The sequence below is a fragment of the Juglans microcarpa x Juglans regia genome, chromosome 4S, assembly GCF_004785595.1.
Source record: "Juglans microcarpa x Juglans regia isolate MS1-56 chromosome 4S, Jm3101_v1.0, whole genome shotgun sequence".
Taxonomy (NCBI): Eukaryota; Viridiplantae; Streptophyta; class Magnoliopsida; order Fagales; family Juglandaceae; genus Juglans; species Juglans microcarpa x Juglans regia.
The window spans coordinates 9,840,167-9,865,055 of record NC_054601.1 but is presented as its reverse complement, the minus strand read 5'-3'; the positions used below and the strand labels follow the sequence as shown (position 1 = coordinate 9,865,055).

Genomic DNA, 24,889 nt, shown 5'->3' with positions numbered 1-24,889 from the left:
TTCGGTCCACTTGTAGATCTGCATGTATCCCGTCAACCAAAGCAAGATAAAATAGAATTTTAAAAAAAAAAAATGTTATAGCCGCTCAAAAAAAATATATTCATAAATTTATTTAATTTTATAAAATATATTAAATATATTTTATAATAAAAATAATTTTATAATTTGATGTATTACAACAAATCACGTCAGTTGATAAATTTATTTTTATAAAATTCATTAAAATCATTAATTCTCTAACTACTATATATATATATATCTTTTTTTTTTCCCCTCATATAATTGTGTAATTATTGACCACTCTCTCAGCCTCAAAATAAAATTCAATAAATAGAAAAAAATGACGAAAACTATTTCAAATATATTGAAAAAATGATTGGGTATGAAAGTTCCCAATATCTCAAGAAATTAAGGAATTAATTAACACTTGATTCGTATTGTGTTTTGAGATAAAATAATATCAACTATTAATATAATTACATGCATGATATGGTAAAGAAAAGCAACAGATGATAAGATTCATGATCATCATAAATATTAATCCACATCCGTCCATAAATAACAATAATAATAATATATAAAATCCAAACATCTAATAAAAATCATCGATCGTTACTAGCTAAAATAACCAGTTGATCAGTATTCAGTCTTCATAGGTGCGGCACTCGTCCGTCTCCGGGTTGTCCTTGCAGTAAGTCTCCAGGGGGTCTGCCTCTTTCTTCCTTTCCCGTGCATGGCTAGCCGCCGCGCTCAGCTCCTCCACCTCGTCCCATGCCGCAACGCACTCCCCGCTTGCTGGATCGCCCGCGCACGCCTCCTCTGCAACCTTGATGCTGTCCGCCACCTTTTCCGATATCTTATCTGGGGCTGCAGCCACAGGTCGGACGTGCATGCGACCCGCTCCGAACTGGGTCGACCTCTTCCAAGGGTGGCCGAGCCAGGGGAGCTTGATGGTCTGGGCGCTCTTTGGTGTGTCTGCTGCCTTGGCTGAGACCCTAGGGCTCGAGAGGTTTAGAACGGCTATAGCTGCTGCCATTGTTGTTGTTTCGAGTTTTCTTGGGTGAAATGGGTGTTATGTTGGGGTATATTAGACTGAGAAGCTGTCTTATTGGAATCCGCAATGTTTTACGAGCACACAATTCCTATCAATTGACAGCCAACCATGAGCTTCCACGTCAGACCAATTTTGAGATATTTCAGGAGAAAAAATATCAGTCAATATTGTAATCGAGGGATTTATATCTTCTGCAATCAAAATATTTTCTACGGATTCGTTAAATATTGTCCATAAATAATACCAAGTTCAATATCGATTACAATGATAATATAATCTCTTATCACCGATTCAGTAGTACTTGACATATTTATACATATATATATATATACAATAATAATATATATCTTAAGCTATATATGTATAGATTTTCTAGACTAAAATAAGATGTCAATATATGACACGATTCATGAATTTGATAAGAACACGAGAGGAATAAATAGATTTGGGTTAAGAAAGATTGACTCAATAAGACACAATTAATAAATATGTCAATTGTGGGTCAACCCGCGAAACCTACAATTAACTTGTATTAAATGAATAAATTTTATTTTCAAATTTTATAAATGTCTAGCCTCATATGTCTTTTTTTCTTATTTGGAACATGTAATATTAATATTAATATTATTACTTGACTACTTAATATCTCAAACTCTTTTCTTTTTTGTTAATGGTATTTTATGAAAATATTAATTTTGTTATATATTATTGGTTTGGATATTGATAATAAAATATCTTATCACGAATCCAATTGTAATTATGAATAATTTATATAATTATCCTTGTATTATATATGAAATTATATTAATTGAATTAAAAAAATATACAGGCTAGCTCAACTCATTTATGTGAAACAGATTAAACAAGTTGAAACAAGTTAAGTAGGTTGAAATGGGTCAAATGGGAATGTGTCTAGGTTAACACAATAAAAGTTAATTACTCAACAAATTAAGCACGTCATGTCGTGTTACTCATTATTTATATAGGTCATATTAGGGTTTTAGGTTTGACCCGTTGAATTAAACGGGTGGTGTTCATATTAACGCATATAATCTAATACTCATAACTTGACACGATACGAATACAACTCGCGAAGATAAATTGTCACTCCTAACTAAAAGATCGATCTACTCACGCACTTGATTATGATTAAGGTCATTTACAAACTAGGTTACATACCCCTCATTCATGATAGTTAACATGCAACGCTTCTAATATGTTACTAGCAATATGAATAGATCATAACAAGAAAATAACAAGGGTTTGAGAAATACATCTTGGTACTAAAACATAATCTATTAATCTTAAATATATCATAGTTTAAGTATCGTTATAAAAGTAGGGTTTCAAAACATTGACCATTTATAACCATCAAAATATAGTCTTGTACTACATAGTGAGATTTCAAGAAATCTTAATAAGTTGTGCCAAAAACATAAACAGAGATAATGTAAATATGTATAAGGTAATGAACATAGCTGCATGAGCATGAACATGCAATTTCAAAAACTATATTTTTCACCCATTCAAACTTATTTTTCAAAAAAATTTAAATTTGTAACAATGTAACATTTTGCATGAACTTATCATTTCTCATTCAATTACATACATTCTTATTCAATATAAACAATTAAGGATACCTAATGGTTACCCCTACAAATATTGTGCACCTGCTAGTTACCGTATCACATCGCAAACATTTCGATCAGTTGTGAATACGTCGTAGGAGAGGTACCCAGGCAAATCGACACGCCTTCATCATGAGTCATCTTAAACTCTTAGCAAATCGATACGCTTTCACCAAAAGCCCTCACTCAATACGATAGTTCATAATGCATTCATCGTACTTATAACATTTTGCACCCATTAGCGTTAGGCATTATGACTTTGCTTCGGAAAATCTTGTGGTATCATTTGAAGGTTATTGACCGTACTTCGTCAATCCAAGGGTTACCACTCTATCTTTAGTCACTCCAAAGTAGATAATAGAGTTCCACTAAGATATTCCTCTATCCCATCATTAGGATTGTGTCAAAATTTACTATAATGCACAACCCAATAAAATTGCATGGCATGAGATAATAACATGTAATCATATCATGGCATGTAAAATTCACGTAGTGTGGCAAGATAACGATGATAGCATATCACGTAATTATGGCATTTACATTGAGACATACTATATGAGCACAACTTGTGACAATAAAATATCACTTAAGCATGATTGGCAACAATCAAAACATGTCATTCGAGCAAGATCCCAATTATTCACAAGATCTGAACATAGCATGACAAACTGAGCACACACATGATTCAATCATGGTAGAAACTAAGTATGTGGTATATCATAACAAGAATTCAAACGTTTATAGATAAATACAAATAGTACGTATGCAGCATTTAAACGAAAATATAAGCACATTATCCAAGAGTAAGTTAGAGACTAACTTATAAACTTTCGATTTAATAACAATGTCGACGAATAATCAAACTAAAAAATATATGTTCTAAATGTTAGAATTTGATTCGAAAACAAATTTACAGTACCATACTAACCCGTATACTTAATGGATCTAGAAGCCCATTACTAAAAAGTAAAAGCTCCTTAATCCACTCGGTTGTGGTGGCCATTAAACCCTTCCTACCTCAACTTTTAATCATAAACTCGGCTTACTCATACACATACACACGGACAAGAATCCTAGTGAGGCCGAATGGCAATAGCTTTGTCACAAAACTTTACTTACATGGACAAGAACCCTAAAGGGGCAAAATGACAATAGGTTTGTCACATTCTTCATCTAAATCATTCCTTAAAATTCATTAAAACAAGAGATTAACACAAAGAACCAAACTAAACATATTTGCACGCCCTAACCACGACCTACATAGCACTAGTGTCTTCTTTCATCCTTTTTCTCGACTTCAAAACTAACAATTCAACTCACTTACGACTCTCTTTGATCCTCATCCGAAAATATTGGAATAAAATATTCACACCCCCACAAAAATGGAAAAGAACATAGAAGAATGAAAGTTTCTGATGGGAACCAAAGTGGGCCTAGACTTAAAGGTCCTTTGCAAGTTCCAAATAAGCCAATTATAAGATCAAGAGCTAAGAAGATCAAGGAAGTAATGCAACGATTGGTGCAATCTACTTGAGATGAGTCTAGCAAGAGTCGAATATTCATTATGGGTTTGAGAGAAGGAGATCCAGTAATCATCCACGTGATACAAGATATGGAACATTGCAACATAAATTATGGCCTATTATTATGATTATATGACTGAAGGCATTGGACTTGTTTATTTCATTAAAGAGGTTTATTTTATTAGTTATAAGAATTAGTCTAGAATAATTGGGTTTGAGGATACTTGGACCACATATGTCTTATTTTTTATGAATTATGTTTTTTGAGAAGGCCTTGTATTTTGGTCAAGAGCTTATTTGGAAAGTTACTTTTAAGAAACTATGGTTTAAAGAGGTACTGTAGCAAGTTACTATAATCACAGTATTGTAGCAGCGACACTATTCACTCAGGAGCACTTTTGAAATATGAGGATTTATTTTAGTTAGGGTTTGATTAGGTTTTGCTTTAAATACTATTTGTTTCCTCATGTTAAGAAGTTTTATGAAATTTGATGAATTTATTCATTGTGAGTTGAGTTTTACTCATCTTATTCTTGATTGAACTTTTGAACTTATCAAAAGTAAATCACAATTTTTGTGACGTTCCTCCTTTGTAATCTGGATTCTTGAGACGGGTTATTCAACGAGTCTAGATTTTAATATAATCTAGATTCTTGAAACAAGTTCTCAATGGGTCTAGGTTCTCCATCCATTGACTTGATTTCAGCTTTCTTGGATGAGTTTTCAAATTAATTGTGGGTTCAAGGGATTCCATTCCCGCAGGTTCATATCATTTGGTATTCAGAGCAAGGTTTTCAATCAGGTTTGATTCTATCTTTTAATTTCTTGCATCCTTAAATTTAATTATAGGGCTACATTATTCTAGGGTTGCAAAAAGAAAAAAAAAATGCAGAAACAAAAAGTAGACTACCGAAATTCTTAGGGTTTTGGGTTTAGCTAAAATTTGCATCACCTATGGTTTCAAAATTCTAGGATTTAATGCATATCTAAGTTTTTCAATTGCTTGGATTGCCATTCCATTGATTCTCTTATATTTCATTGTCAATTCTTATGTTCTTGAATTTAATTGCTTGATTTTCACAATTGAGTATTGCTATTTGTAATTGAATTAGAGAAAAAAAAAAGAAAGGAAAGGAAATGAAAAGAAAAAAAAAAAAAAATGTAGCATATTTAAAAGTTGCTACATAGTTACAATAAAGAAAAAAAAATATTTGTTGATTGAGCTTTATCATTAAAGGGGCTGAATACATCTTTCTAGTCGGTATCTTGTTTTATAATTACTCTTTCCCTCATATAAATTTCTTGAGTCTCATGTCATTTTATTCATTCTTTGTTTCTTGTTTCTTGTATCTATATTACTGGTTGGAATAATATAAGGTTGTATTGTCTTGATTTAGTTCAACTAGATCTTAAAGAACTTGAGCGGGAAAACTGTTGAGGTAAAAGGCAAGAGAGTGTGAGACTATTATCGAAAAAAAAGCCAATTAAGAGTGAAACACGAGTAGAGTGCTATTATTCGAGTGTAAACACGTAATGGAGCGTCTGATATTTTTCATTAACATTCTTTTGTGCAGCACTTTACAATGTATCACCAGAGTGGCTCTTCACCAAAGGGGATGATAGATAACTCATCATTTATGTTGCAAGTCATGCAACAACAGTTTGAGCGATTGAACTTAGTGTTGGGTGAAGTGAGGGATAGTATGGATCATCAAGAAGCAATGATTAGAAATCTACAAGGTGGAAGAGATAGGAGGCGACGTGAGCCTAGTATTGAGAATGGATATGAGAATGGAGAGTATGGTGAGGATGAGAAAGACCTAACATCAGAAGTTAGATTGGGTAGACATAGAAAAGTTAGGCGTGGAAGAGGATTTTGGGCAAAGCCAGGGGGTTGAGATGGAGTAGATAAAAACCATGGGAGCATCAAGATGAAAATACCATCATTCCAAAGTAGAATTGACCCTAAAGTTTATTTAGAGTAAGAGAAAATAATAGAGTTTGTGCTTGATTGTTATAATTACTCTGAGGAGAAGAAGGTAAAGTTGGCGGTAATTAAGTTCACTGATTATGCGAGTATTTGGTGAGATCAATTAGTGACCAATAGGAGGAGGAATCTCGAGAGGCCTATAGAAACTTAGAGAGTTGAAAGCTATTATGAGACAAAGATTTGTACCTAGCCACTACTATAGAGCGCTCTACCAAAAACTACAAAATCTTATATAGGGGTCTAGGAGTGTAAATGATTACCATAAGGAGATGGAGGTGACTATGATTCAGGCTAATGTAGTTGAGGATTGGGAGGCCACGATGGCTAGATTTTTGAGTTGGTTGAATAGGGAGATAGCCAATGTAGTTGAGTTGTAACATTATGTGGAGATAGAGGACATGGTATACATGGCTATGAAGGTGGAGATGCAGTTGAAAAGAAAGTGTACATCAAGGTATACTTTGGTTTCTAGTACTCATTGAAAACCAAAGTGGGACAAAACTGATCAAATTGTAATAAAGGAGAAAACCGAACCATCTAAGGGAAAAGATGAGGGTGAGGCTGAAACTTCAAGAAAAAGAGAGAATAAGTTGAAAAACAATTGTGAGGCCGAGAGTTTAAAAAAAAAGGAGAGTGAAAGAAAAAAAAAGAGAATGGAAAGGAAAAAGAGAGTAAGAGGAAAAAAGAGAATGAGGCAGAAACATCAAAAGAAAGAGAGAGTGAAAAAGAAAATAGAGAGGTGGCTGAGAGTCAAGAAAAAAGAGTGGAGCCACGAGAGGAAAAAGAAAAAGAGATTGCAGAGAGAAACAGAAAGACAAAAATGAGTTTTTATGCTAAGGTAAGCTTTTTATACAAACGAATTTAACGACTCTTTGTTTAGTGTTATTGTTTCTTTGTTGCAGAGATATGAGGTCATGATTCCTACTGGTGTGTTTAGTGGATTGCCACCTATTAGAGAAATAGAGCATTATATTGATTATGTGCCGGGTGCAACAATTTCTACTCGACCTTTCTTTGACAAATATGAGTCTTTGAAGTACTTGAAAAGATAAGCTAAGTTGAATAGAAGACATGTCAAGTGGGAGGAATTCATTGATACCTTTCCTCTTGTATTCAAATACATACAAGGTGTGAAAAATTTTGTGGTAGATGCTTCAGCAAGAAGGTATGTTCTTATATTCATTTTAGATGCAAAATTGTTGAGACTTGAATATGATAAGGAATTGTATACTAATAATGATAACTTTGCTAGTGTGTATGGAATATGTGAGAAATCATCGTTTGGTAAGTTCTATAAACTAGATTGAGATTTGTTTAGAGAGAATAGATTTTGTATGCCTACTAGTTTTATGCGTAAGTTGCTTGTGTGTGATAAACATGATGGTTTGTTGGGTAACCTTGGAGTAAGGAAGACTTTTGTTGTGTTATATGAATGTTTGTGGGAATATCATTTGCCATTCAATGACGTACTGCATGAATGTTTATAGAAGTATCATTTGTCATTCATCGAAGTGTTGCATGAACGTTTGTGGGAGTATCATTTGCAATTCATTGACGTGTTGCATGAACGTTTATGAAAGTATCATTTGTCATTGATTAGAGTGTTGCATGAACGTTTATGGGAGTATTACTTACCATTCATTGAGTTTGCATATAACTGGAGTGATCATTTTGGAGTAACACAAGTTTTAGGTGTGTTTCACAAACATTTGTGGAAGTATCAGTTGCTATTCATTGACTTGTACATGGATGCTTGCGGGAGTATCATTTGCCCTTATTAGAGTGTGCATATAATAAAACCTTGCATATTACTATTTCTTATTCTCCATTTGATATTGTTTATAGTTTTAATCCACTTACTCTTTTAGATTTGAAGATTTTGCTTGTTGATGACAGGAATAGCTTGGATGAACCTTTTCAAATGCTAGAGAAAATTAAAGAAAATGCATTTAAAGTGGATCTTCCAAGTATCATGTTTTTGCTATTTTCAATATTACTAACTTTTTTCCCTTTGATCCAGGTGGAGATTCGAGGTCGAATCCTTTTGAGGAGAGGAGGAATGATGGGAACCAAAATGGGCCTAGACTTAAAAGTCCTTTGCAAGTTTCAGATAAGCTAATTATAAGATCAAGAGCTAAGAAGATCAAGGAAGCAATGCAAGATTTTGTGCAATTCACTTGGGACGAGTCTAACAAGAGCCGAATATTCAATATGGGCTTGAGAGAAGGAGATCCAATGATCATTTACGTGATACAAGTTATAGAATAGTGCAACATAAATTATGGCTTATTATTATGATTATGTGATTGAAGGCCTTGGACTTTTTTATTTCATTAAATAGGCTTATTTTATTAGTTATAAGAATTAGTCTAGAATAATTGAGTTTGAGGATGGTTGGCCCACATATGTCTTATTTCTTATGAACTATGATTTTTTAGAAGGCCTCATATTTTGGCTAAGAGCTTATTTGGAAAGTTACTTTTAAAGAATATGGTTTAAAGAGGTACTATAGCGAGTTACTATAGCTGTGATATTGTAGCAGCGATACTATTCACTCAGTGGCACTTTTGAAAGATAGAGATTTATTTTGGCTAGAGTTTGATTAGGTTTTGCTTTAAATACTCTTTGTTTCCTCATGTTAAGAAGTTTTTATGAAATTTGATGAATTTATTCATTGTGAGTTGAGTTTTACTCATCTTGTTCTTGATTGAACTTTTGAACTTATCAAAAGTAAATTACAACATTTGTAGCTTTCCTCCTTTGTACTCTGAGTTCTTGAGATTGGTTTTTCAACAGGTCTAGATTTTAATATAATCTAGGTTCTTGAAACAAGTTCTCAATGGGTCTAGGTTCTCCATCTATTAATTTGATTTTAGCTTTCTTGGGTGAGTTTTCAAATTGATTGTGAGTTCAAGGGATTCCATTCCCGCGGGTTCATATTAGTTTCCTTACTAAACTATAATCATTCACGATGCTTGATTTCTAAACTCTAAACCTTCAAACAAGTTGAGCATGAATGGTGATTGTGTTAAAGAAAGAAGCAACTAGGATTTTCTTAGAGTTGGGCGTGAGAAAGGGAGGAGAAAATGTGAGAAAGAATCTGATGAGACAAAGTGACCTTTCAGTTTCTCCTCTAGGGATGTATCCAAGTGCCATAAATGCCTCCCCTTAAATACTCTCTCACCCACCGATTCTCTCTCTTCCTCTATCCTCATGACCACTTTCCTTTACTAAGTGCATGTTTGGAATTGTAGTGGAAAATATAACTTATACCTTTAGGGCTTATAACTTATACCTTAAGTAATAAGTTCTACTATTAAAAAGTTATTTACTGTTTGGTAACCATATTCTTAAAACACTTTCAAACATATTACATTTTTTTAAACAAATTAAAAAGTACTTTCTGAGATAGAAATGACGATTATTTGATTTTTTAAAAATTATGATTGTATCTTTGAAAGTTTAAAAATTGTAATTAGTTTAAAATTGTATGGGTATTTTCGCCCATTGATAGTCTTTTTAAAATTCGAATTATGTATCCTATTATCTAAAAAAACACGTTTGAGGAAAAGTATAAAAATGATATTTTTCCTCAAATGTACTTTTTAGCTTATTTGATATTTAAAAAGTACTTTAATATGAAATACCCAAACAACCTAGTTTTTTCATTAAAGACCTTTCAAGACTATTTAAGTATTTTTTAAGACTCTTAACGCAACCCCAATGCATGTTTGCCATGTGTCTCACCCCTTATCATCCTTCTTATTGTTTGAAATTTTCAAAAAGCCTAAGGGACACCACCAAATAAGGGCTGCCAAGTGTCATTTCCCTCTCCCTCATTATTTCCTTCTCTTGGAGCTCAAAGGATTTAATGCATGGGTGCCAAGTGGCAAAATCTGGCCAAAGCCGAGCACCACTCTCTCTTCCTCATGATTGCTCTCTTGAAATTCTATGAAATACATTGCATGGGTATCAAGTGGCGAAATTTGGCTAAAACTGAGCACCATTCTTCCCTCTTTCTTATGATTACTCTCTTGGAACCCTAAAAGACACATCGCATGGGAGCCAAGCGGCATGGCCGAACCCCCCCTCCTCCTCCCTCTCTCTCTCTCTCTCTCTTCCCAAAGATCTTCTACATGCATGAATGGTAAGTGGCATTGCCAAGATCTCCCTCTCTCTTCCTCATTATTATTCTCTTGCAACCTTAAGGATTTTCTTACACACATGAATGCCAAGTGGCAACTCTCTCTCTCTCTCTTGCTTCTAATCTTTGCAAGTCAATAAAGACATCACACATTCCCTTAGCTAAAAGATGATTCCCCATTATAAGAACCGAAAATCAAAAACCATACAATCCTACTTTACTAAATGTGTTATATACATAGACTTATAAATATAATTATAGACTTATAAATATAATTATTAAATCATGTGATGTATTCATTGAGTTTTTATTTGATTGGGTCAGCAACTTACTTGCTTTTTCAATGAAGCTCTTTATATGATTGAACCAAAAGGGTCACAAAAGGGCAGCCTTGCTCGCTTTTGGTCGTGTTTGTTTTGGACATGCACATGACAATAGGATTTGTTTTTTTAGCTAGTTTTGGATAGGCCTTTTTTTTTTTTTTTTTTTCTTCTTATACATAAATATTTCATTTCATTTCATCTTTTTAAATTTTCACGTAAAATATAATAAACAATTCAATATTTTCAAATATCAAAATAATAATAATATTTAAAATAATATTTTAATAATATTTTATTTAACTTTTAATTTTTATTTAAAACAATCTCATCTCATCTTATTATTAAAACTTAGAATCCAAATACTTCTTATTCCAAAAAGTACACCCCATCTAAAGATAAAAGTGTTCAACTAACTGTACAGCTGTACAGCCGAGGAAAAGAAAAAGGATTGATGCAAAATGGAGTTTTTCTCATTTTCAAAAAGTTTCTAGGATTTTAATTTACTTTTATTACAAATATAATTTATTATTTTCTAAGACTGCCTATCGATAAACTAATAAAAATTGAGTCTTGCTAATTATAAATGATTTAGTGTACAAACTACAAAATCATGTAACGACGTTGACACGGTCTTTTTTTATTATTATTATTGAAGAGAAAAAAAAAAGATAATTTTGAGAGAATAAGAAAGTAATCTGTCACACAAAAATTATTTTCATCTTAATTTGAACCTTTTTATTAAACGAATATCTTACATATCAATATCGATATGCAGTTTGGTATACAAACTCGTTTATAAGAAGATTTTTTCATAAAAATTAATGAGTTAAAAAATCTAATAAAAGAAAATATTTAAAAAATAATATTCTTTTACAACTAATAATATATATATAAATTAAAAATACCAAAAAAAAAATAGAAGAAATTAGAAGCATAAATTTCTGACAACATGTCCTTTGAAGATTTATAGAAATTGAAAAATGCACTTTAATTTCTACTATTCACCATGCTCATGTGACACTACAATACCTCGTAGTTTATTAAAAACAATTTAAAATACAAATATAAAATAGTAGAAAGAATTTAAGATTTTACTCTTTTTTTTTCTATTTCTTGGAGTTATTTTTTTTTTAATGTAAGTTTTTTAAATCTGGACCTCGTGAGTGGTATAACTTTGGGACACAATAACATTACCTATAAAAATTAGATAAAAGAATTTACTTATTTATAATTTTGAAAATTCAAATAAATAAATTGCACAGGCACATAAAAAAGAAAATAATAAGATTATTATCTTCTTACTATTTATTTATTATTCTTTTTATATTTAATTTTTTTTATTTTATTTAATGGTTAAGGAAGTGACTATTAATAAAATTATATATATTTTTTAATTTTTTTAATTATTAAAAATGTTTGAAAAATATTTAAAAAATAATAATAAAAAAATAAAAAATTTTCAAAGACACGTAAGTAGTACATGGTAGGGATAGGCTACCCTTACAAAAATACTTCACAAAGTCTACCATCGCAGCCTCTATACTCTGCTTGCTCCCTTGTTTCCCCCACTCGATCTCCTCTCACTTTCCTTTCTCTTCCTCGCTCCTCCTGTAATCTTCATACTGCCTCCCTTAGGATACGCCGTAAAGACCGCCTCCACTATGACCACCTCTAGATTCAGCAATCTCGTCTCTGGCAATGCGGCATTGGTGGTCGGCGAAGAAAACGGTGTTGTCTCTTCTTCTTATACTACTACTACTACTACTCCCGCTGATAATGATTGTAACTTGAAATAAAAATTTTAAGAAATGGACCTTGTTGGATTGCTTCCGCCTTAAATTGTTTCAGGAAGCAGGGGAATTGTTTTCAGAATGTTGGCCACTAGTTTGATCTTTTACCGAAGTTGATTTTTGGGCAAACCTCTTACCTTTTCAGCTTAAAAACTTTATTGCTATATGGGTCTTGTACGAGAATTTTCCCCTCAAGGGTCAAGAAGGCCCATCAAGCCCGGCCCAGAACAGAAGGCTACGAATTTAGCTTCTTAGAAGAATCCTTTATACATTACCTGTAAGAGGGATGGTGCTGCGGGAATGGATCATGTCGATCTGAAAACCTCTTGAGTAGTGTCCAGTCCTCAAGTGTCCGTCTACAGAGCAGACGTGATACACAGAGAACCGTTGATGTACAGACATGGGAGGCATGGACGAACAAAAAAGAAAGGAGACCCAAAAAAGAGACTGAAGAGCCATGCCGCATTTATGGTTTCACCACTCGAGCAAGCACCCCACATTAATGGCCCCATTGCTGAGCCTCGCTCCATTAATGACGTCGTCTCAGAGCCACGCCGCATTTAAAGATTCTGACAAAATAAGTAGTACAAAGAATATGACCCTCACGAAGCAGGCACAATCTACCCAGTCACTTGTAGTATAAATAGTTGATCTCAAATACGAGAAAACTCTCTAATTTTTAGACTCTCTTACTTTTTTATTACACTTTAAGAATATTTACTGACTTAGGTATCGGAGGCTCTCGACTCCAAGGCTGCCCTCTCAAAGTCATAGTATTTTCTACCTTTGCATGGCTCGTTTCCGAAAGCTTGAGTTGTTGGAGCTTGGTCCAAAGTGTGCGAAACACGACATCAACAGGTCTGATGGTGGAAGCGATATTTCAGTTTTTTTTCCCGATCTTTTTATTTTGAGTTTAATGATCCAATTTGGACTTCGTCTCTTGCTCATAGTGCTCACTGCTCTTATTAGTCAACTTGTATTTCTGCGTTCTTGCGGTAGTCTTGTTATGCATTCGTTTCTTTAAATTTGAAGCTAATTATGTATACTACTTCAATGGAGTCCGACTGTTTGCACTTATATTGAATTTGACATTTTATGATCTTTGCGTGAAGTGCGACGAGGTCCTACTGCTTTTACCATGAGTGTATGTAACGTGGGTGACATGTACTTTGGATTCACATTATTCAGACGATTTGGCGCTGGGAGTTGGAGATAGGCTTCCTCCGCCGGAGATTAAAGATATTGTGGATGCTCCTCCAATTCCTGCATGGTCATTCTGGCATTCTCACCGCGTAAGAATAAGATACTGTTTCTTAAGCGGAGATTTTTGCCTCCATTGGCAGAACTAGTAAGACCAGAAGAAAAGTTTGCCGGTACTCGTATCGATGGAAAATCTAATAGGAGTCGCCTGTCATCATACACGGGTATTAACATTCATCATTTATTGCCAGATGGTACACTCGGGCCTGAGAAAGAGGTACGAGGCTACCCGGATGGTGCCAAGATCAATTTCGTTACGTGGTCCCCAGATGGTCGGCATTTATCATTCAGTGTTCAAGTTGATGAGGAAGAAAGCAGTAGCGGTAAGCTTAAGAGTATGGGTTGCTGATGCGGAGACAGGGAATGCTAGACCTTTGTTTCAGTCGCCTGATGTCCACCTAAACGCGGTTTTCGAAAATATTTATGTTTGGATTAACGATTCTACTCTCTTAGTTTCCACCATCCCCTTGTCTCAAGGAGGCCCGCCAAGTAAACCTCTCCTTCCCACTGGCCCAAAGATACAGTCCAATGAGCAGAAAAGCATTATTCAAGTTAAAACCTTCCAGGATTTGCTAAAAGATGAACATGAAGAAGATCTGTTCGACTACTATGCAACTTGTATTGGCTTCTTTAGGTGGGACTGTGAAGGAGATTGGCCCACCAGCTGTGTATACATCGATGGAACCCTCCCCAGATGGGAAGTACCTTTTGATTAGTTCAATGCACAGACCGTCCTCTTTCATTGTACCTTGCGAAAGATTTCCTAAGAAGGTTGATTTGTGGACGAACTGATGGGGAGTTTGTTAGGGAACTCTGTGATTTGCCCCTTGCTGAGGACATTCAGATTACATCCAGTAGTGTGCAGAAAGGGATGTGCTCTATCAGTTGGAGAGCAGATAAGCCATCAACACTCTACTGGTACATATCCAAGATTCTATTCACGTGTGTCCAAGAAAGAAAATAGCTGCAATCTTTTGTGTCCCTACTCTATTAGGAGAATAGTTGTAGTAATAAATTACAGCCATTGATTGGTAAGCTTGAAAAGATAAATGTACTTTCAAAATCTCATTCTTCTTTTAATTTTCCTGCCTTCAACACAACAGTCTTGTATTTTACAAGCTTTCTTTTTCTTAGTTGCTTTTCAAGTGACTATTGAGTAAATTATCTGAGCCTGCTAATAATGGTCTTAACCAATGTTGTCATTCCTCTACACTTTGTTTCAATGGTTCGCTTTTGTTCTGTTTATTTTGAATTTTTACATGTACAACGTCTCTGGAGAAGAAGATAGAACCCTCTCCATTTCATTTGAAATGAATAGTATCCAATTTGTTTCAAACATTCAATTACTTGTTTCACAGACGACAATTTTGAAATGCTTGGTTAACTCTGATTGTTGACTTTTATAGGGTAGAGACACAAGATGGAGGCGATGCAAAAGTGGATGTTTCGCCACGTGATATAGTTTATACACAGCCTGCTGAGCCACTAGAAGTTGAACAGCTAGAGATTTTACACCAACTTGATCTCCGCTATGGTTATGAGTATGAGCTTTATATACAGGAGATTGATCTTTCTCTGCATCTAAACCCGAAGTCTTGTTAATTAATAACATTGATTGACCTTCCTTTTCTTTGTATGGCAATGAGGTTTTCCCACGAACTTTATTTTAGAAGACTTGCCAAACTCAAGAAGGTACTAGTAGGTTAATACAAGCTAGAGTAGGATTATGTTCCTCCTTTATTGAACTCAACAATGACATGTTTATATATGTGTTTGCATGTGTTTGATAATCATGCTTTAACCTGTTGAACAGAAAAGTTTGATAAACATGCTTTCGGTGCTCATTTTATTTCAACTCCCTGTACCTTATTAGAAAAAATAGTTGCATAATGGTTTTAGTACATAAGTATATCATTGATACGATGAATAGGTACTTGTTATCCCTAGATTTCCGAAACTTATAATATCCACCAAATCCAATGTATGATCAGATGTCCGGGAGGGTTGCCTTTCATGTCCATAGTCAAGGCTTCTTTTAGGTGCAGTAGACACGAAATATGCAACCTTAAGGCCATCTGTGGCTCTTTTATGCGTACCTACCTGAACGTTTAACTTAGAATCTTGTTTTGATGTGTGACCTTTTCTATCACCGCAGAGGTATTTCGTGGTGTGATGATTCGCTGGCTCTAGTTTATGAATCTTGGTACAAGACACGGCAAACGAAGAACCTGGGTGATTTCTCCTGGATCCATAGATGCTAGTCCACACATTCTGTTTGATAGGTCATCAGAAGATGTATACTCGGATCCTGGTACTCCAATGCTGTGGACAAGTACTTCTGGAACAATTGCAAAATTAAGGAAAATGACGAAAGCATTTATATTTTACTGAACAGAAGTGGTGCTACACCCAAAGGGAGCATTCCATTCCTCGACTTATTTGACATGCAAGTGTTTTAAAATCACTTATTTCTGGTGTGTTTCTTCCTGGATGCCGAATGCTACCTTGGGGTTCTAAACCAAATACTCACAGAAATACAGGCAACAAAGAAAGGATATGGCAGAGCGACAAAGAGAAATATTACGAGACCGTTGTTGCTTTAATGTCATGTAAAAAAGTAGGGGATCTGTAACTTGATCAGTTGAAAATACTGATTTCCAAAGAGTAAAAAACTGAGAACACCCAGTACCACATCCTAAGCTGGCCACACGAGCAATCATGCCAAATGAAGAATTTCCCTCATCCTTACCCACAGCTGGCATCATTGCAGAAAGAGATGATCAGGAACCAGAGAAAGGACGGGGTTCAACTGACAGCAACTTTATATCTGCCACCAGGCTATGTTTCATCGAAAGACAGTCCTCTTCCATGTCTGGTTTGGGCTTTCCCTGAAGAATTTAAAAGCAAAGATGCTGCTGGACAAGTTAGTGGTTCTCCTAATGAATTTGCTGCCATAGCTCCTACATCACCGCTCCTTTGGCTGGCTAGAAGGCATGATTTACCTCTTCCCATTGTTTGGTTATACTCTCTCTTTTGGTTTCTTTGGCATTTTGTTATTATCCTCTGTCTGATTACTTCCATTTAGTGTCTGGTTTGGAGTGAACGTGATTGAAAAATTTTTTATTCCTCAGATACTTGCAGGTTTGCTATTCTATCCAGACCAACAATTCCTTTTATTGGCGAGGGCAATGAGGAGGCAAATGACAGGTAAATGGATATAATGTTTCAATAAGTTTCAAATAATTTCAAGGATGTGGGAATTCCATCCTAATCATATGATGATATATTACGCCTTTCTGAACTTGACATAATTTTTCATTTGATTGATGATGACAAGGAGATTAATCCCATTGTTAACCAATAGAATTAAGAAGCCAATATTGCTTATCCATGGAGAAGAAGACAATGATCCTGGGACTTTTATGATGCAGGTAAAAGAGTTAAAAGGGAAAGCTTTCTTTCCCACTTTCGTGGGTTGTTTCTCCAGTTTCATTCAACATTTTTTTTCCTGCATTTTCATTATCTAAAGAATTATCTAAACGTCCTTCAATAGATCTTAACAGTCCCTTTGATTAGTTTCAGTTTACATTTTCAGTTTTTCCAAGTGGATTGAAGCTATGCTCTGTGGCTAGCTCCTTTCTTCTTTTCCTACTTATTAACCCGGCAGTTAATTTTGTGTTGTTATGCCCTGCAGTCCAGTCGTTTCTTCAATGCTTTGAAAGGTCACAGTGCTCTTTGTCGCCTAGTGATTCTTCCATTTGAGAGCCATGTCTATGCTGCAAGGGAAAGTATCATGCATTTCCTTTGGGAAACTGAGAGATGGCTGCAGAAATATTGTGTGTGTTGCTAGTGAAGGCAATGGTCCAAATTTATGCTGTTGAAGTTTGGTTATGTGGTATTATATAAATCACAATTGAGACCCAGAATGTCATCATTTTATCCAAATTTTACACAACTTTGATCAGTGATTTGTGGATTTTTGTGGGGATGTGTTTCCTATATTGGTTGCTTGTGTTTATAAAGCTCTTGCATTGAACTATTCACAAACTATTTCACTAACATTCACAAATTTTTCATCTCATCTCAACTTATCATCCAAACGAGACTATTCTTCTTCAGCAACAACGCTTGTCTCGCCCTTCTTCAACAAGCTATAAAATTGCCTCACTTTGCACTGCTCATGCCAGTGATGCATTTTCCAGAGGCAACCCAGCAGCCAAAGCAAGTGCCATCCCGATGAATAGCTCCTTGAGTGACACTTGATCCCTTCAAGATCGCATGAACAGCCCCAGAACCAGCCATTTTTCTTCTGTAAATGGAAGCCTGTAAAATCTGCAAGTTGAAAACATTTCATTTTCATTTCTTTTCAGGGGCACAAAAGTACAACTAACAAGCCAATAAATTTTGAATATATATATATATATATATATATATCGGTGGAGCATATTGAACAGGGACAATCTAGTTATTACACACTTCCATAAGAAGTAAGTCTTGATTAACAAAGAGCAGACTGCAGATTTCAACAATAAACATTAAAAAAAAAAACAAAAAAAAAAAAAGTATTCTTTTTCCTTTTTTAGGAAAGACAGTTTCTGCTAATTCTGGTTGTGTTTGGATGTTGAAGTGAGTTGAGTTGAGATGATAAAATATTATTAGAATATTATTTTTTAATATTATTATTATTTTAAAATTTGAAAAGATTGAATTGTTTATTATATTTTGTATTGAAATTTGAAAAAATTGTAATGATGAATTGAGATGAGTTAAGGAACCAAACGAATCACACCATGTGAGCATTGGCAATTGGCTAAGTTTAAATTTTGAATTTTAATAATACATTTTAATTTTTTTATATTTTGTAAAATAAATTTTAACAAAATAAATTATTTATATTATAACTCAAACTTTATTTATAAATTTTGTGAGTATGTCCACTAGAATTTGCAAGCATACAAGTCTTCTTTAGCTTGACTAGCCACTGTCATTCGGCTATGCCCATCTCAGTGCTCTTGCAGTCCAATCTTTTCGTATCCAATCAGCCCCAATAAAATAATAGTGTCCTTTGGTTAACTACATGAACCGTCTTTGCACGTTTACCTCCCTGATTTTCAATTTCATCAATTCAATGTTTGTAATCATTTTCAACGAAAATCCAAAAATCTAACGAGACATGTCCAGCAACGTGACTATAAATAATAATATATAAATATATATATATATATTAGATAAAAACCTAAAAATCGTTTAAGAAGTGTAATATGCATAGAAGTAAGCGTATCTGAGGCTTTGCTTCGAGTCATCAATGACTATAAAAGCTGTTACCCATTTCCTAGTTTTCAATTTATCTCCAAACATTTTTTCGCCAACCAAACAAATAATTAAGATTGAAAAATAAAAATTCGATCTGATGGGTAGAAGAAGTCGTCGTTGGTTGAACAATTCTTAATCTGAGAATAGAATTTTAATTTTTGTATTAACAATTCATTTATTATTCAAACGAAACGAATTAATCATTATTTGTTATTTTTATCAAACAGTCATATTTATTTATGGTATTAATTTACTCCCATTTTATCCCCTTTTCTTTTGCAGGGCTTTGGACATCACCAAAATTCAAAGCACAATACTTTATCAATGATTCAGCCCCGGTTTCGATTCGAAATTCATCTTAACTCATCTTATCTAATCATTATAATTTTTTTAAATTTTTAAATAATAATAATATTTTAACAATATCTTATTTTATTCGTCTAAAATCATTACAATTTATCTATGAATCCAAACGGTGAATAATCACAAAGTTATGGTTGGGATGCAAGACTTTTAGAACTTTCTTGAAACACAAGTCAAGTAAACTTGTAATAAGGGAAGAGTCTCATTTTGAAGATAATGCCAACCATTCCTAAAGATTTTATAGATTCCCAGGTCTGACTAACAAACCATATGAAAAAAAATGTAGTCATTGAAGTAAGCAAAGTCTAGTCTGAAAATCATTGTTTAAAACGCCTCATTTTACACAATTTTGGACTATTCCGCTTATTTCTTTATGCAAAAATCAACCCTAGGAAGGCAGGTATAACTCAAGAGTAACATTAAGTATAAGTTTTATATAGATAAATCACATATAAATTTTTTTTTGTAAAAAATGAGTTACGCTAATAAAAAAATAGTTCTTTTATCTTTTTTTAATGAAAAAATCTAATTGTAAGTGATTCTGTATACTAATACGTGCACTCATTCAATATAATTGGTCAAAAAATAAATTTTATTAAAAATAATAATATTAATACACAGATTAGTACGTAAACTTATTTATATGTAATAAAACTCTTTTTTAATATGAGATCTACCTTTTTAAGAGTACTTACACTCTATTTAAAACTTACTTGTACGTATCATTTCTTTCTTCCAAGACAAAGGACGTTCCCAATGCATAGGAAATTAGGTAAAAGTTGCCCATCCCAACAATCAAACTTGAATCACCATTTTCTATCGTACAAATTTTTTTATCACCAGTCTTGCGGAATTTTCTTCTAAATTTTTTTTAATATTTTTTTTTTTTTTTGTGATAGACTTTATTTTTTATTTTTTAATAAACGGTCTGTATAGTTGAAGCCAGTAGAAATCATTGTTTTTATGACAATTTCAATTAGAGGAATATCGCAAATAGATTATATAAAAGTAATTTTATAAACAGACATACTTTTTTATGATATGTTAAATCTGATTTACAATAAAAATAATTTTAAAATTTGATAAATCACATCAAACTATATCAGTTTGTAAGATTATTTTTATATAATTACTTTGTAATTAGAATATTTCTCTTTCAATTAATATTAAAGAGATGCTCAACTGTTTGTGGTTTAAGTATTAAATGAGACAATAATTCAATTGGATTGTGAACAACTAAGAGATGATCTGGAAAAGAAAATTACATAAAAAAATTTATTCAAAATTTTCTTGAAAAATATCATAAATAATGTTAAGGTTGTTTGGATGTTGAATTAAGTTGAATTGAATTGAGATGATAAAATATTATTAAAATATTATTTTTTAATATTATTATTATTTTAAGATTTAAAAAGATTAAATTATTTATTATATTTTATATTAAAATTTAAAAAAATTATAATAATAAATTGAGATGAATTTATAAACCTAACCAAACATAATTTTAAGGAGAGTCCAAGAGAAAGAACCTTCAACCTCTCACGCCTCACCCATAAAATACCAACTTGTCAGTGCCCACTCTTCAACCATAATCCCATAATAATTATATTAATTAATATTAATACATACATCAACCAATACTGTCTGTCTCTCTCCGTGTGTGTAGGTCATGGCCATGGCTTGTTGCTCCACCAAGTCGCTGTTCCTCCTCTTCCTCCTCTCAGCCATACCCATCGCCTACCTCATCTCTCTCGAGCTCGCCAAGCCCTCCACCCATGTCTACCACTACCACAGCTCCGGCTGGTTCCGCGAGTGCTCCAAGTGGGACGATCGTAATCGTCGGTTCCTCGTCTCTTTCCTCGAGGGTGGTGTGGGCCAAATTTCAATTCCCGAGAAAAAGGATGGAGACCGGTATCCGCCTGAGGCCGTCTTGGAGGAGGTCACGGTGGTGAAGGACTTTGACTTGGCCGGAAATGCTACCCTCGGTCTCGTCGTCGACCGACCGAGGAATCGGCTCCTAGTGGCGATCGCCGATGTCATAGGGAACCGTTACAGTGCGGTCGCGGCCTATGATTTATCCACCTGGAAGCGGTTGTTTCTCACCCCCCTGAGTGGCCCAAGTAAGTTAAAAACTCGAAGAAGAATCTCTTCTGCTTGGTGCATTCGAATACCGTTGTTTTTCATTAATCCAGATGACCATATTTCTCAACAAAAAGCTAATATATGACTACGAAAACCAAACACTTGGTGAGAATGAACTTGTCATGCCATGAATTGTTTTGATTCTGCGTCAATTTCAATTTTGTAGCCTAATTTTGATTGATTTTTTTGTTTTGTTTAAAAAGAAAGCAAGTAACTTGGGGACGATTGTAGTCTTATTATACTGGTTGAGTACGCTGAAGACGGATTTCTTGGTGGCTGATCCTTGAATATATGCGTACCGAGGAATTGTATCCATCAGCTACTTGATTTTCACACTCCATACTTTTAGTTTCTGTTTTTTTGTTTTTCATAGGATGCGGGGTGTGTGAGTGGGTGTGAAATAGTGAATAGTGGGAGAAGAATTTTTCTTTCTAAAAAGCTTGGAACCCGTGAATACGTGGACCAGGTCTACATCGTCACTCATTGCCTACCAGCCCCTTTTTTTTTCAACTATTTATTTTAGCCTTTTCTTGGCCTGTTTGTGATTCTGGGCGCCACGGTATTTTGTAGGTAACTAAAGGGAATATTGTCACCGTGCGGTTTTTTTAGCCAACTTGGTTTTCTCTAAGTTTTGTAGTCAGTCTAAAGATTATGGAACAGTTTTGACTATGTCAACTCAAGAATGGTTGAAAAATGAATGTTATGATTAAAATGGCAGAAACACGCTGTTATGACATGATCAAATAATGTATGCTCACAACCTTGATGGGATCTGATACACCTAACCATGGTCTGGCTGGTATTATTCTATTTTTGAGGTCAAAGCACCATCTATATACTTCATGATTGTTGTTTTTCCCTCATGGTTTCAATTTTTTTTTTTAATGGAGTAGGTGATGAGAAATCTTTCGCGGATGATGTAGCAGTTGATGCAGAAGGCAATGCATATGTTACTGATGCAAAAGCTAGTAAAATCTGGAAAGTTGGTGTTGATGGCAAGTTCCTATCGATCATTAGAAGTCCACTCTTCACTCCAAAAGAGTGGTACAAAACCTTGGTTGGACTTAATGGAATTGTCTACCATCCAGATGGTTTTCTGATTGTAATTCATACATTCAGTGGCAATTTGTTTAAGATCGATTTAGCAAATGGAGAGGAGGTTAAGTTAATAGACATAGTAGGAGGGCCTCTGACATTTGGAGATGGTTTGGAATTAATCTCGCCAACTAAGCTTGTAGTTGTAGGGAATCCTTCTGGGAGATTAGTGGAGAGTCATGATGGGTGGGAGACTGCTTCTGTTGTGGCAACATTCTCCGGGCCTAGGCATCGTTTGGCCACGGCAGCAACCGTGAAGGATGGGAAGGTGTATCTCAATCACATGTTCGGCATGGGATACCCTAAGAAGAAACATGCCATTGTTGAGGCTGTTTTTTCTGCTTGAAAGAGGACGATCGAAACAGTGTATGCCATAGATAGATGCAGCAGTGTGCTGGTTTGCCATTTACAGTCTTCAGTGAATTCCTTTTTCAGTCCTAATAGAAGGCCTCTGTTCCGATTTGTCCACGTGGATGCGGCCGTTTCTCACCAACCTGGTGGCCCAAGTAAGTTGAAAACTCAAAGAAGAATCTCTTCTATTTGGTGCTTGGAGCTTTTCTTTTTCTCCATTTCTTTATGTTCAATTATAAACAAGTGATTACAAAGTTGTAGTAATATTATTACATTGTAAAACACTGATTGCGAATGCAAGTTGAAGGTTTAACATTTTCTTCGAGCTATTCATCCAATGTGTCATTTCTTCTTTGTTGTTTTTGGGCGCACCAAGGAGAGGAACAAACATTGTGTCCCTCTAAAAATATTTAGCATTGAAGCGTATGCGTGGTACTGCTAGTAATTTCTAGCAAAGTATAATATTGTGATAACCATATGATAAAGATAATGGTAGGTAGTGTATGAGATCTCACATTACTTGAGAATGAGAAATTCTTGCTCTTTATAAGGTTTCAATAGGGCTCCAATTGTATCATTGACTAATCCTTTTAGAGTATAGGTTATGTGGTTTGAGCCTTCCATTAGGGCGTTATAAATACCCATTAAAATATCATAGTTAACTTTAGTGTGAAGTTTTTTTTATCATTTGTAGGAAGCAAATACCCAATAGAAATATTTTGCTCTGCTGTTAGTAGCTTTTAAAGAGATTGGCAAGAGGAGATTATACATGGTGTAGGCATGAATAGTTGCTCTCACTGTTTTAATAAAACGCATTGGAGGATTGTTGTCATGTTCAGCGACTCACCAGAATTGATTAAATGGAATTACCATTGTTTTCTTTTGTTAATAGAGAAATAACTAGTCTGCACAGAAATGTTACAAAATAAACTTATAAATTGACATGATATGATGTGGTATGTTAGATTGTAAAACATTATTTTATTATAAGTAAATCTAACGTATCACATCAAACCACGTCATTTTATAAATTTGCTTTTATAAGATCTCCATGTAGATCTTAGTACTTCTCTTGTTAATATGGAGGACCATAATCTGAATGGCAAGTGGGAGTAACATTACTTTTCTTTTTAGTTAGCAAAAGAATTTAGTTCTGTAAAACCTATACTCATCTTAGTAATATGATTGAGAAAATCATAGCGATAGGTGATAGGTAGCTCTTCGAGTTTGGATGACTCAAAAGTGAGAACGTTACATGGGCATGAAATTGAAATTGAAATTGAAATTGAAATTGAAATATGAAATATGAAATGCAATGTAAAGCAGTAAATTAGATTTTGATATGTGTCAACTTCATTTTCAAATAATAGCATCATTTGGTATTTTAATCATTGAGTTTAGGGAAATACTTTAAACACAAAGGGATTACACATATTGATGTGGTTTAATGTGATATATCATATTGTAAAGTTACTTTTATTGTAAAGTAGATCTAACGGATCTCATAAAATCACATTAATTTATTGTTTTACTTTTATGAAATTTCTTTGTATGTGTAACAGTTCTCTTGAGTTTAAAATATATGATACTCTCTATTATAAGAAGCCATGTCATTAAAAAATAATACTTAATGTAAATAATTTTCCACATGGAAGAGGTAGTGGGTAATTCAATCATATTAGGATAATCACATTTTTAGTGACTCTCACAGTTAAAACTTAATTAAAAATAATGGGTTTCTATTAGTCTTTATAGAACATCATAAACCCCATTATTATTATTTTTTTCATAATTGTATATAGATATTATCTCTTTTCAAGTCATTGTTCTTATGAGTGGGGGCTATAGTTTGTAACGGACTTAGTGTTCATGATTTTTTTCTTTCTACTGTAACCTCTAGCTAGGCGTTTTTC

At 34.0% G+C, this 24,889-nt stretch overlaps 2 protein-coding genes and 2 pseudogenes across 2 annotated transcripts; 2 read left to right on the top strand and 2 right to left on the bottom strand.

Annotated features, from left to right (window-relative positions):
- Positions 1–490: 490 nt before the first annotated feature.
- Positions 491–1,087, bottom strand: LOC121263398 (calvin cycle protein CP12-1, chloroplastic). Its single transcript, XM_041166263.1, has one exon. It carries the CDS (start codon positions 1,034–1,036, stop codon positions 644–646), a length of 393 nt encoding a protein of 130 aa, XP_041022197.1. The 5' UTR covers positions 1,037–1,087; the 3' UTR covers positions 491–643.
- An 11,236-nt stretch (positions 1,088–12,323) lies between these two features.
- On the top strand, positions 12,324–17,562 carry LOC121262019 (annotated as a pseudogene).
- A 255-nt stretch (positions 17,563–17,817) lies between these two features.
- Positions 17,818–18,014, bottom strand: LOC121263397 (annotated as a pseudogene).
- Positions 18,015–21,003: 2,989 nt separating this feature from the next.
- Positions 21,004–23,309, top strand: LOC121263396. Its single transcript, XM_041166262.1, has 2 exons — positions 21,004–21,508; positions 22,424–23,309. Exons 1-2 carry the CDS (start codon positions 21,058–21,060, stop codon positions 22,969–22,971), a joined length of 999 nt encoding a protein of 332 aa, XP_041022196.1. The 5' UTR covers positions 21,004–21,057; the 3' UTR covers positions 22,972–23,309.
- Positions 23,310–24,889: the final 1,580 nt, after the last annotated feature.

Bases quoted from the DNA above. Each gene is read 5' to 3' on its own strand.
- LOC121263398 (XM_041166263.1), bottom strand. From the start codon at position 1,036: ATGGCAGCAGCTATAGCCGTTCTAAACCTCTCGAGCCCTAGGGTCTCA.
- LOC121263396 (XM_041166262.1), top strand. From the start codon at position 21,058: ATGGCCATGGCTTGTTGCTCCACCAAGTCGCTGTTCCTCCTCTTCCTC. The intron at 21,509-22,423 runs GTAAGTTAAAAA...TTAATGGAGTAG, and splicing joins CACCCCCCTGAGTGGCCCAA to GTGATGAGAAATCTTTCGCG.